The sequence below is a fragment of the Colias croceus genome, chromosome 17 (genome assembly GCF_905220415.1).
Source record: "Colias croceus chromosome 17, ilColCroc2.1".
Taxonomy (NCBI): domain Eukaryota; kingdom Metazoa; phylum Arthropoda; class Insecta; order Lepidoptera; family Pieridae; genus Colias; species Colias croceus.
This window is the reverse complement of record NC_059553.1, coordinates 7,770,984-7,784,235: the sequence shown is the minus strand read 5'-3', so window position 1 is coordinate 7,784,235 and position 13,252 is coordinate 7,770,984. Positions and strand designations below refer to the sequence as shown.

Below are 13,252 nucleotides of genomic sequence, written 5' to 3'. Positions count from 1 at the left end.
TAAAAATCATAGTAAGGTTAGTTACACTACTTTTCGCTTAAGATAATTGAGCGATTTTTAATAACTTGGTTCGTTTGATTCGTCTCTGTACGGTCACCATGTAACAAAAAGATAGTAAAGAGTAAAGACATTTTAATATACGTGTGAACACCAGCTATTTTAGTTATTTTATTTCACCTTGTGAATTTGAGTGTTTAGGTTCTAGCTGGGCAGACGAATATTATAAAAGATATTCCTTCCTACTCATATAATTGTGCTTGCTTATACTCACACCTACATACTCTATCCACGGAGACAAGTTATATATATTTTATTGTAAAAATAGGATACAAGAGGGAAAACATAGACTCATTTGTGATTGGCCAGCGATGACCGTTAATGCAGTGTACAGACTACGTGTATATTTTAGTCTATTCGTGGTACCCGACACCCGTACTGTGCAGAAGCGCTTATATTTTAGATACGAGTATGTCGTCGGATTAATATATTTTGAATTATCATAGGTACGAGTATTTATTTTATTATTTATTTATTTATTAATGTATCTATGTAAATTATAATGAAAATAAATGATGTAAATATTTGATTACTCTTGTTTTAATTTTCCTTCACATTCAATAAAACGCGTGGTATAAGAAGAGGGATAAGAAAAAGATGGCGCGTAACGAAAAAATGTTACACTTAATTTTTTTCCAACCACGATAAAGAAGTTTCACTTCCTTTTTTTTAATTAATTTTATACATAATGGAACTTGTATCTATCTACTAGCCTAATTTTTCATTTAGCTAGGTACTTAATATATCTATTACACAGGCAAGTGTAGTCTTGGAAAGAAAGCTAGTTTAAATAGTAGCGCAATGCGTACATGCATTCAGAATGATTTACGCACACTGACCTTTTTTGTCTTTGTCATTTGTATGGCATTACATGACAGAGAGAGCGCTATATTAACTAGTCTCCGTGGAAAGAGTATAGATAGAGTTATATTTGCCCTTCTGGTTGTATGTCATGACCTCTTAAATAATTAATTAAAACCCAAATGTCTTTAAAAATAATTTATTGTTATAACATAAAAAATACAATATTTACATAATAATAAGAGATACTTATGAGTATACTTAGGTAATATGTATCGGCAATGGTACATAGGTTTGGAAGTAAAATAGCAAGACAAATTTTTCAGTTACGCACGAAAATATAAAACCATCATGGCATTTTATTAGTTTTAATATAAAAATAGAAAAGATTTAGTAAGTGATCTTAATAAGGCAAAACTTCTATTAAAGTTGCTAATCAACAAGCGTTTATACAAGTCATAAAGTACAAAACAACAAAAATTGCACATTAAATATCTATACATGGCTACTTACACAACTTTATATACATGAAAGGCACCTTATTCCTTAACTATAAAGTCTAAAATGTATTGGCCGTAACTCAAAAACTGGATAAACTGATGCGCAACAAGTTTTGAAATGCCCATGCATTGAGATACACATATGGAGACGACACAGCCTACATCACTTATGTTCCGCTCAACATATGCCATATGGCGTAACTGCACGCTCATTTTTTATTTGTTTTAAAGTGAAACGCATCAAATATGCCTTCGTGTGTGTTACGATATTGCACAAATAATATGGAAAAGTGCAAAGGAATAACTTTCATCGGTAAGTAACTACCTAACAAGATAATAATTTTTTAAAACTTAATTAGAGCAAAAAATGGCGCACAGATTTTGTTCGTGGTGTCTCCTCCATACGTAGTAATATTATCTCAATGTGCCCATGTAATCAGTTTATCTTTTATAAAACGATAAGATCACAGTATCCGACATGCATTTTTAAAGACATTTTTCTTTTTGCCGCCGGGCCGATGTTTCACTGGACGCAATAAGATCGTTCCGTTGCTGTTGTGGTTTGTGAAAGTTCCTGAAATGCAACGATAAAATTGATTAATGATTAAGCTTAAGAAGTAATTAGTCAGTTTAGTTTCCGTCACGGTAGGTAATAGGAATAGGTATACGGTTAGGTATAAATTATCACTTTTTTCGGTGATTATAATGAATGACCATTCGTAAAAATTGTTCAACGAGACTATTGCTCTTAATCTAGAAGTAAAAAAATTCCTCCGTCGAAAACCAGTCGACCAATCTCCTCAACAGGACTATGAATTACCAATTATTTTTATTAGTCAATTATGAACTCAGCATAACTCATAAGACCTTCATTTAGTATCACACTCGCCTACCTATAGAAGAATACGTAAGAGAGTACTGCAGAAGCGAAGAGAAGACACTTCATTCAATAACACGTATGTGACGTCAGCAGCCAATTACACGGTAGAAGGAAAAGTCAAATCTTTCATTGGTACCCTAGTCCATTCTCACCTATACTAGGCACGACATCGAGTACTATGATGTTAGCAGCGAATTGTATTATTATAGGAGCAAAGAGGAGTCTCCGTTCAGTAACACACTTGACGTCAGCGGCCAGCTGTACTGTAAATGCAAACGTTGCATACAATATTATTCTCACCTATAACAGGCGTTACAGCGTGTGCAGTGACGTCAGCAGCGTGTTCCCGTCGCATGTCAGCGAGGCAGCGCGCCGCGAGCGCACGGAACACGGCGCCGACGTTCACGTCTTCTTTGACGGAGGCGCGCATGAGCCGGCAACCCAGCGCGCGCGCTACTAACTCTGCTTCGTCACTGTTTAGAGAGAATTATTTTTTTTTTGGTGTATTTATGTTGAACGCTTTAAACGATTAGATTATGTTAGTGAGAAAATGTGCTTCTTCAGATTTTAGGGCGGTGTTTACATGGAAACTTATGTGATGATTATTAGTGGTATTATATTGGATGTACTTAAGGATAGATTGCTGATATATCCGATTCTCGTTCTAAATATAGCCTAGATTATCTTTTTTTACCTAAGAACTAGCACTGTCTGTACTCTGTACTAATGTTTCACGAGGGAAATGACTTGTATAAATGTATAAAATACTTACGGTCCAACAACACACTGATCCATTAGATCAATTTTGTTTTGTACGATTATCGTGGGTATCTCTCCACATTCATTTTCCACCTGAAACAATCAAACAAAGTAATTATAATAATTGGGTTAACTGTCACTACGATTAAGCTACGGTTATACTTATTAAAATAAACGTCGAATTCACCATAACAATGCCTAATCAGTAATAGAAGACCGCACGGCGCACTACCTATCTGTATTATTGGACTATAATATATACTTACTGTTTATTATTGGACCAAATTCTACTTTTGAAATACGAATTTAAGCACTAAGCCTATTGATAGATATACAGCCTGGTGACAGAACAGACAACGAAGTCTCAGTAATAAAGTCTCATTTTACACTTTCGGCAGGTATAAGGTACGGGACTCTAAAAACGTGTAAATTGGTGTAACTCAAGAAGCTTATATCTAATACACTGGAGATTGCACTATGACCATTGACTTGTCACAAGAAAATATAACCTTGAATGACGTCAGTGTTGTTTTTTGTCTCTTTCTGTGGGTGACCACACTGGTTTGTATATTCAAGATTTTTCGAAATAGAAAAAACTAAAAATCATGGTCTATAAATAATAACGACATATATTTTTAACAGTATTAATTATATTATAATATTACTGGCCATACTTTATAGGTACATACAATTTTAATTGGTATAGAATGATAGTTTTAAATAACTCTTGGCTACAAAGCCTGGATATGAACCGATATATAGCATTAACATCCTTTGTAAATAGAGGAAAGTTGTGTTTTGCATCAGATGCTGTTTACCAAATTGTAAGCTACTCAGATCTTCTTTTTAAACGCGTTGCTTCGACGGGTCAATTTCAAGCCAAAATCATCAAAGAAAAACTGTTTATAATAAACGCCTTGCACAAATTTCAGCTAACTTTACAAAGTTTATTTTTCAAAAGGTATTTTTTTCTGGGTCGTAATCCTCAGTAATTTTACCCTTGATGGGCACATATATTTCTTTTTATTTTACTTTTTGGAAAGCTGAAATACCTAAAATAAAAAATATGAGGTAAGTTAAAAAAGTATAAATTTCAATGTAAAAACGAACAATCTTATAACTACATGTGAGTGCAATACCGATGTCGAGTGTTGTTTCATTACTAGTAAAAATCTTGAAAATGGTGTTCTAAATTTCATCATAATATTGTTATTACAATATATTCTCTTCACTATCCATAAAAACTCGTCATCATGGTTACCTTACTTGTTAATTTTGTTTATTGAAAACTTGTTGAAAAATGATAAAGTATTAGGAAAAGAACAAATTTAACATGACTGCTTTCTAAAATGATGCAAAATTTTACAATTTTTGCCATTGAAATGATTCTAAACAGGTAAATGCAGGAGTATTGAGGAATATTGTAAATAACGTAAATATACACTTGCCTGTGAAATTCTATGCCAGAATTTGGTGTCCAAACACTTCTGCAATTTTTCACAATGCAATACATTATTTATATTCGGAAAATATTTATTAAATACGCAACAATATTAACATATTCGAAGCGACGCAATTTTTTTGACACTTATGCCATATTGTCAAAGTGAGAGTTGCTACAATTTTATTATGGTAACTAGAATAATTTCTACCCATAATCAGGGAGTTTCGCTTTTTAATAATTGGTCCAGATACTTATTTTATTTAGCATAAATAATAATTGTCTCATCCAACAATGCTTCTGAATGACGTTGTTGGCAATTTATCAACAAACTCATGTACAAAAACTAACCTTTTGCACAGAATATTACGGCATACATAGCCTTGGGAAAACTTCGTATTAACAGTGGCAATACCAAGTTAGGTGTGAAAGTGATAAAACACAACAATTTTCTTGTTACACGTCAAATGTTCATACCGAAATCTCCAGTGTATGAGATATAAGCTTCTTGGTGTAACTAGTGTATCAACTGTCATGCTTGTTGTCGCTTTATGTTATAATCTTTCCGTTAGAAGAAAATGCCAGCGTTATAGTTACATTTCCAGACATAAATTTTTCATTCAAAAATTCAAAATTCAGAGGAAGAAAGGAAGGAAAATTTGTCGACGTAAAATAAAGAGTGCTAATAAAATATTGTACCTGATTCAAAAACTATCCATTCCAAGCGATATCATTAATCAAAGTAACAGTACAACAATAAATTACTGAACATAAAAAATACTGTGAACTAGTAGGTACCAAATCTCTTATGTAGTGGAGAACTCATTAATCCTCATTTTAGAAACTTGCTTTCGAATCATTAAATTAATACAAAAAGAAACAATGTTAACTCTTTTTGAATTTTTGTATGTATGTTCACATGTACTTTTATTTAATTACATTAAGATACATGTTATAATTAATCTTAATTATTCAAACATAAGATAATATTGTGTAGCAATTTATCATCGTCACTTATCTTTATGTTTCATTTCTCAGTTATTTCTTGCATGATACTAATCTCTGTGTAGTGTATGTAGGTAACAGTAAAAAACCTGTACATTTATAAAGAACTAGCTTTCCACCCGCGGCTTCGCCCGCGCAGTTAAAGAAAAACCCCCATAGTTCCCGTTCCCGTGGGATTTCCGGGATAAAACCTATCCTATGTCCCGGGGTAAAAAGTAGCCTACTTTCTCAGGTATCAAAATATCTCTATACCAAATTTCATGCAAATTGTTTCAGTAGTTAAGGCGTGATTGAGTAACAGACAGACAGAGTTACTTTCGCATTTATAATATTATGTACAGTATGGATGTCATATGAAAATATTTTACAAGGAATGTATCTGTTTAACCTGGGTATTTAAACCACGTGTTAAAACCAAATATTTATTAAAAAATTATCTCTTAATACACAGCATAGATATACACAAACCGGTAAAAACTTGAATGTACATAATAAATATATCACTGTTATACTGCTAGGTGGCAATCAGGACTTCCTCTACGACCGGTCATTATTTCAATATCCTCTACAACATCTTCGACTTCAGAAGAAGTCGGCAAATTTCTCGCGAATAGCACCCCTCGACCACCGTTCGAACAATTGATTCCCAGCACGTATCCATCATCCACATCAATAAAAATATACTTGGAAACTTTATTGCACGACCGTATTTGGTTCTTCACTTCATCCTGCCCATAGTAAACTTGGTGTATCGGCTTCCCAGTTGAGGTTTTGTAGCTGCATTCAATTAGATTTTGCTCTGGGATATCAGCACATCCTGGTTCGAGATTGGACTTTGTTGTTTTCTTGAATTTCACCAATTCACATCTGTCCCTTTGCCGTTGTATTGGAGGCCAGTAGTAAACTGCGTACCAGTCCCCTTCCAATACATTTAAGTCGAAATTGTCACCAGTTTTGTAATAATCCACGCACTGTTGCTCATCTTTCGCATTGCACGCCGCATTTTTTAGTAAAGCGGCAATTATAATAGATATGAATAAATACATATTGTGGACGTTCTTTTGACACGAATGTTTTGTATATTATGTACATTTCGATGAACTTATGCATGCGATATGTGATAGGATGTTGATTAGGTGCCAACATACGCGGAATGTGTCGGGTCGTGACCACTGATATGTGTATCTATTTTGTGCTGCATTATCGGCTTCTATGTTTATAATCATGCGTAAGACAAATATGCCAAAAATTAAAAAAACTGTGTTACGGCGCAAATAAATTCACTTCTTGTATCCGTATCGATTTCTGCGCATAATATCCATACTTAATACCTATTATATAAATGCGAAAGTAACTCTGTCTGTCTGTCTGTTACTCAATCACGCCTTAACTAATGAACCAATTTGCATGAAATTTGTTATAGAGATATTTTGATACCCGAGAAAGGACATAGGATAGGTTTTCTCCCGGAAATCCCACGGGAACGGGAACTATGCGGGTTTTTCTTTGATTGCGCGGGCGATGCCGCGGGCGGAAAGCTAGTAAAACATATAATACGTTTCGCTTTTTACGATACTTTACTTATAAGGCCATATATAAAATCATACTACTTACCTTAAGTTTCCACGAGTGCAAGGCTAGAAAGGAATCCCTGTCCGTGGTAGAAAATGCTAGAACGCAGGCATGTGCTCCGCGGTAATACGCTTTGGTAATGGCATCAAACTCTTCCTGACCCGCTGTGTCCCATAACATTAACCGTACTTCTTCCCCGTCGATCCTGCAAGAAAAATTAAAAAATATAATTAATCGAGGAATAAATTACTTCATCAATTCTAAATGGGCAATTAATTGCTTTTATGTTTATTTCCAGGACCAGAATCATAGAACACTTAAAAATAAGAATATTAAAGAATAAAATATGTTATAATGTTATTGAGCAATTAGCACAGCTCTATATAATTCCAAATTGTATCGAATTTGTTCTATGGAAGCTAGACAACTTATAAAGTTACCGGGATATATTTGTAAACAAATGGTCTATTTATACACTACATTCTACAGAAGCAGTGCCTCCTTAGCACTTGGATAACTTGGTTTTTATTTGATTTACCACTTTACACTACTTTATTAAATTACTGATTAGGATTTATTCAGCTTTTACTTTTAAATACGGTACGGCAAACATTGGGAATTCTAAGGTGCTCTTATTTTATAAGTACACTGTACACATTAATACGATAATAATATTATATAAACAATATTTATCTAAAACGGAGAAAGCATTTCACGAGCAAATATCAATAAGCAATTGAGGTCAAATTACTCATCACCAAAGAAAATATTATCATGAAGTGTCGTGAGATGTGATTTTACCCGTTTCTCGAAATTTACCGCAAACATTGGGCTTTCACATGTTCGTAAATTGGCAATGTTCCGCTTTTTATACAGGTTTTTTAGAGGGTGTTTTTGTAGAATTTATAGAATAGTTGAATATTGAGAAGTAAATAATGCATTTTTACTCTGATTAAAAATATAAGGAAAATATAGAAACTTATTTAATGCGTTAAAAGTAAAAACTGAATATGTAATCAAAGAGATGTTAATTATCTGGATATTTAAGAAATAATAATTTAAAATGTTATTCAAGTTTTTTTTTGTTTTCATTATTGTTAAATACATTCTGAGACAAGTGAATTATTACAATATTTATTAATTTTAATTATTAATTAGAAACGGTGTTTCTTTTAATTTATTTTGTGAAAGTCTTTTTTTTACTTTTTATAATACGTCCGAGAATGAAAAATTCGTCTTTTTTATATCTTTATTTAATCACAATATGAACATGTCGCTCAGATACACACATACTTATACATAACTATTTTACACGCTAATACATAAATTCAGTAATTTAATAATTATATCTAGCTACAAATTTAAGGAGACTGATCCGAGGCGAACCTTATTTTATATAATTTGATGAACCTTATTTTATACTAGCTTCCGCCCGCGACTCCGTCCGCGCGGATGTCGGTCTTCGCGTGGATGGTTTATTTCTCCATTTTGAGTAGGTACCTCTGACAATAAAATCTTATAAATATCTATTGGACCCAATTCCCAAATACGGCTAGGCCTATAATAATACGCAACGTGTGTTCGCGGTTCTACGGAACAACGTCTATGGATAAAACTGAAAAATTAAGATTATTTTTTTTCTACGTATTTTTCCAGGATAAAAAGTATCCTATTTTACGCCCAGGATAATAAGGTATAATTATACCAAGTTTCATCGAAATCGAACCGCTAGTTTTCACGTGATGCCTTCACATACAGACAGACAGACAGACAGACAGACAGACAAAAATTTTTTTAATCACATATTTGGGTTTGGTATCGATCCAGTAACACCCCCTGGTATTTATTTTTTCAATATTTTCAATGTAGAGAATTGACCCTTCTACAGATTTATTATATGTATAGATATTTCGCATGGGGGTTAGATAAAATAATGTTAATGTCAGCAAACGTTTTTAATTTGTTGCTACACTCGGATAATCGGTAGGCTGCATTACGGGAACATTCCATCAATACATGCAGGTCCTCTGGAACACCGCATTGCTCACAATTCAGTGACAAGACCTTCTTCATCAGAAATTATTCAAAGGAATTCAAAACGTAATGTGCTACGTGAATCAAATAAACGAAACAAAAGCGAATAAAAGTAAACCTTACTCAATCTGTCGTTCCAGAAAGTCCACTCCTATCGTCTTCTTGTAATCCCTGGTGAAGGTGCCGCGGCAGTACCGTTGTATCATGCTGGACTTGCCGACACCCCCATCGCCCACTATGACCACCTTGAGGGCCACCTCCAGCTCCTCCTCACGCATTCTCGGACCACACACATTAGTGTTGTACCCTGGAAAGAGTAGGGTTTGTTAAATAATATTAATTTTAGGGCTTATAAAGTATTGGTTTACATCTATCAATATAATCTAAGTTATACAAATTAATGTTTCTACATTTTGTACATATTTTTTGCAAGTAAGTACATACTTAAAGTAAATAAGGTAAGTTTAGAGGTAGTCTAACCTACGAGTAGAAACTAATTTTAAAAATTCACATGGTATAAAAAAGTCGCTTTGCGTCGTCTGTATGTCTGTATGCTTAGATGTTTAAAATTACGCAACAGATTTAAATGGGGTTTTTTTAGACTGCTACTGCTAGTACTGCTATACCACATGGGTAAACGATGCATCGCATTTATCTAAATTTTAAGGTATTTTAAAACGTCAGTCAAAAAGGAATTCAATATCTATATAAATAAACGTAAATTTAGCGCATTCTCTACCTAACAAAAGTAAATCGTTTGAATGAAAACGAAATAAGAGGAATAGGCACTCACAATATATTATGGTCTGATCTTTACAGGGAGCACGGTTGTTTACCGTGTAAACACAAAACCAGTTCCAAGGACCACCTGTTTAAAACCATTTAGCTGATTGCGTTCTGGCTTAGATAAGACCTCTACATTTTCTTGAATTCGACGTTCATTGCGCACAATTATTTAGAATTGTTCTAATATTTTTGTTCTCAGAAATAATGTAGACCGCATAGGTATTACTAGGTTATGAATAATGTAGACCGCATAGGTATTACTAGGTTATGTAGGTATGTCGCGGAAGAATTCCAACCAATACCCGCGGCCCCATCATTAAAGCGGCTCGACGGAACACAGTGGGGTTTTAGTCGGTAGGAATCCGACATAACCCACGGCTCCTTCCCCGGGGGCAGTGGGTATCTTTGGAAGATTTCCCCACTAAAAAAAAAAAAAAAAAAAAGGTTATGTAGGTATATTACTAGGTACCTACATTTGTACCGATGCAAAAAAGTGGCGGCATTATGCAAAGCTACTGCAGATTTTTTAGTACAATAGTCTTTTGTTCTCTTTGTAATAAATATATATTGATTACCAGCTTACTGTCGACAGCGACACATCAAGTTTTTACTTTCAAGCCCGAGTTTCACCAGACGCAGATTCCGCACGGTCATGCTAACAGATGAGACATTCCGATTATATCAAGATGTACATTAATTTGTTTTTGGCGGTAACATGCGAATAGTGAGAAATTTATCGCTTTTTTGTTGTCGATCAATTTGGGTCTTCCGCTGATTTAAATTATGTTTAACTCAAATGATATAACAAATTTATTTATGTCGAAACTTGCTTATAATTTAAAATATTATATCCCTAAACTTGTTTTTTTATATAAATAAAATTATTCAAAAAAGCATAAAACGATCGTTTACAAGGTTTATTTTTGATATAAAAATATGATTAAAAGCTAATGCTGGACTTTATTAGTTTGCACTTTCTCCGTGTATTCAAAATTTGCAACATTTTATTATTGTGAAAGTATAGATATTTTTATACTAATTTAGATTACGAGAAATATACTTAATATTCCAAAGCTGACTAGCTTTTACTTAAAATGTAAATCGTTTTATTATTTTTAATTGGCTATAAAATCATATCAGCTATGAGTAGGTCAGTAAAAAAATAAAATATAAAAATAAGCACCGATTTACGACACGCTATACGATGTTGAACAACAACTACGTATATGTACCTACCAACCACAGAAAATAATATAATACTACAGATACCTAATCTATGAAAATTTAAGTTCATAGGTATTTCGCACACAACTGTTTGAAATTTTTTTCACAAAATAGAAATAACTATCTAAGATTTATAAGATAGGTACTAATTAATGGATTTTAGGTGTTATTAGGTCTTATTTTTATTTGTTGTACTAATGGCTTTTTAGGTTTGAAGATTAAAATTGTGTGAAATCGATCATAAAACAACTGAGAAAGTTGTTTATATAATTTACGATGAAAATAACATGAGTAAATATTTCTTATACATTATTGACCAATAAAACAAATGAGTAAAACATGAATATGTTATAAATCATAGGAATTGATTGATTTGTTGAATATATTTTCTGATTATTAATTATTTATTTATTTGCCGTCAACTTTCTATCTAAACGTAAGCTATGTGTGAGATGATTTACCGATATTCGTGTATTTCTTTCGATTATGAGTATCTACTATTATGTAATCAGAACATGTTTATATCAAAGCTATCAAATTATTTGATAAAAAAACTATTTTCATAATGCAAAAGGAAAAGGAAGTCATCGAATATGACATGAAACATTCATTAATTATCAATTAAAGTCATTTTATCATAAGTGTCGACTAGTAAATAAAATTATTCTTGATTGAATATTGAATTATGTGTTAATAACACCGGAAGGAAGTTAGCGCGGAAAGTTTTTTTTTTATTATTATTAATATCTCAAAAAATTGCTCCTTAAATGCTCCATCAGAATCAGTAATTGCTCCACTTCTATAATTATTAGTTTATTTATAATTAATTTTTAAAAAAATCCAAATACTGAAAACTTGATTTCCCTATAGAATGAAAAATATTCACTTTTCATAAAAAATTTTTTTGCAAAAAAATTGCTCCCGATTTGCTCTATCAATTAACAAAAAAAATTATTTAATTTTGTTAATTTTTACAATAATTAACTGAAAAACTATGTTTGCATAGTAAACTACTGCGCTGTGAAGTCATCAATTATTGTCGTTGCGACGCATAAGGGCCATATTTACATGTATCAGCACTGCAGCGATATGTATAGACCTTAATGTTTATGTTTTCTTATTTATATTATTCACTAGATTTCCGCCCGCGGCTTCGCCCGCGTTTTCATAGGAAAACCCGCATAGTTCCCGTTCCAGTGGGATTACCAGGATAAAACCTATCCTATGTGTCAATCCAAGTTACGGTCTATATGTGTGCTAAATTTCATTGTAATCGGTTCAGTAGTATTTGCGTGAATGAGTAACAAACACACACACATCCTCACAAACTTTCGCATTTATTATATTACTAGCGGTCCGCCCCGGCTTCGCCCGTGGTACATATTTCGCAATAAAAGGTAGCCTATGTTCTTTCTCAGGGTCTAAAGATTGTCTGTGCCAAATTTCATCAAAATCGGTATAGTAGTTTATGCGTGAAAACCATACATACATACATACAAACCTTTCCTCTTTATAATATTAGTATAGAAGTATAGATTAGTAGGATGGTATTACTTATAAGGTTATTAATTATTATCATGTAATTATTTGGTTCTGATCACAGATCACAGAAACTAAAGGGTTCTGATGATAAGAATAACAAGAAATAATTATAATTTTTGTTTTATTGAGTCTTCAAGTTAGGATTGCAGGTTCGAATGATAATAATTTTTGTATACCATCGTATATATTACATATAACATAATATGGAGACATTTCATCATGTCCACAACAATATCAAGGTTAGTAATAAATATTTCTACTATCAATTATCATCAAAGTATTAAATCGGTAATAAGTATTTTTATAATTGAATTTGAATTTCTGTTTACTATAAGAAAAATTAATAGGCACTTTTTATTTTAGGGTGTGAAGGGATTCAGTCAAGGAGTTTTAAATTATTGAAGAGTGGTAATTATTTAGAAGTAGGGTTCGCGAAAAAATTGAGCCCTACTTTTATATAAGCACCTGAAAATTTTTCACTAGAGTATAAATAATAAAATATGTGCTAATTATAAAGAATTTTATTTTTGACAAAAGGTTTTACATACAAGACATAACTGCGTTAAAAACAACCGACTTCAAACTTGCACTTGCAACATTTACAAATACAGACAAAAATGCTCATAAAATAAAATACTGGGCCTATCCTAA

The 13,252-nt window shown here is 32.6% G+C and overlaps 2 protein-coding genes across 2 annotated transcripts in view; both read right to left on the bottom strand.

Annotated features, from left to right (window-relative positions):
* Positions 1 to 1,713: 1,713 nt before the first annotated feature.
* The window catches only part of LOC123698930 (ras-related protein Rab-23), a 30,530-nt gene continuing 18,991 nt past the window's right edge, over positions 1,714 to 13,252 (bottom strand). Inside the window, exons 2-6 of the mRNA XM_045645759.1 lie at positions 9,173 to 9,356; positions 7,058 to 7,220; positions 3,011 to 3,090; positions 2,539 to 2,711; positions 1,714 to 1,932 (exon numbers count right to left, since the gene is read on the bottom strand). Of these exons, the coding sequence (XP_045501715.1) occupies positions 1,823 to 1,932; positions 2,539 to 2,711; positions 3,011 to 3,090; positions 7,058 to 7,220; positions 9,173 to 9,327 (681 nt within the window). The 5' untranslated portion in view covers positions 9,328 to 9,356 and the 3' untranslated portion in view covers positions 1,714 to 1,822. The remainder of the gene's footprint in view (positions 1,933 to 2,538; positions 2,712 to 3,010; positions 3,091 to 7,057; positions 7,221 to 9,172; positions 9,357 to 13,252) is intronic.
* Positions 5,852 to 6,574, bottom strand: LOC123698931. Its single transcript, XM_045645760.1, has one exon. It carries the CDS (start codon positions 6,487 to 6,489, stop codon positions 5,950 to 5,952), a length of 540 nt encoding a protein of 179 aa, XP_045501716.1. The 5' UTR covers positions 6,490 to 6,574; the 3' UTR covers positions 5,852 to 5,949.

Bases quoted from the DNA above. Each gene is read 5' to 3' on its own strand.
- LOC123698931 (XM_045645760.1), bottom strand. From the start codon at position 6,489: ATGTATTTATTCATATCTATTATAATTGCCGCTTTACTAAAAAATGCG.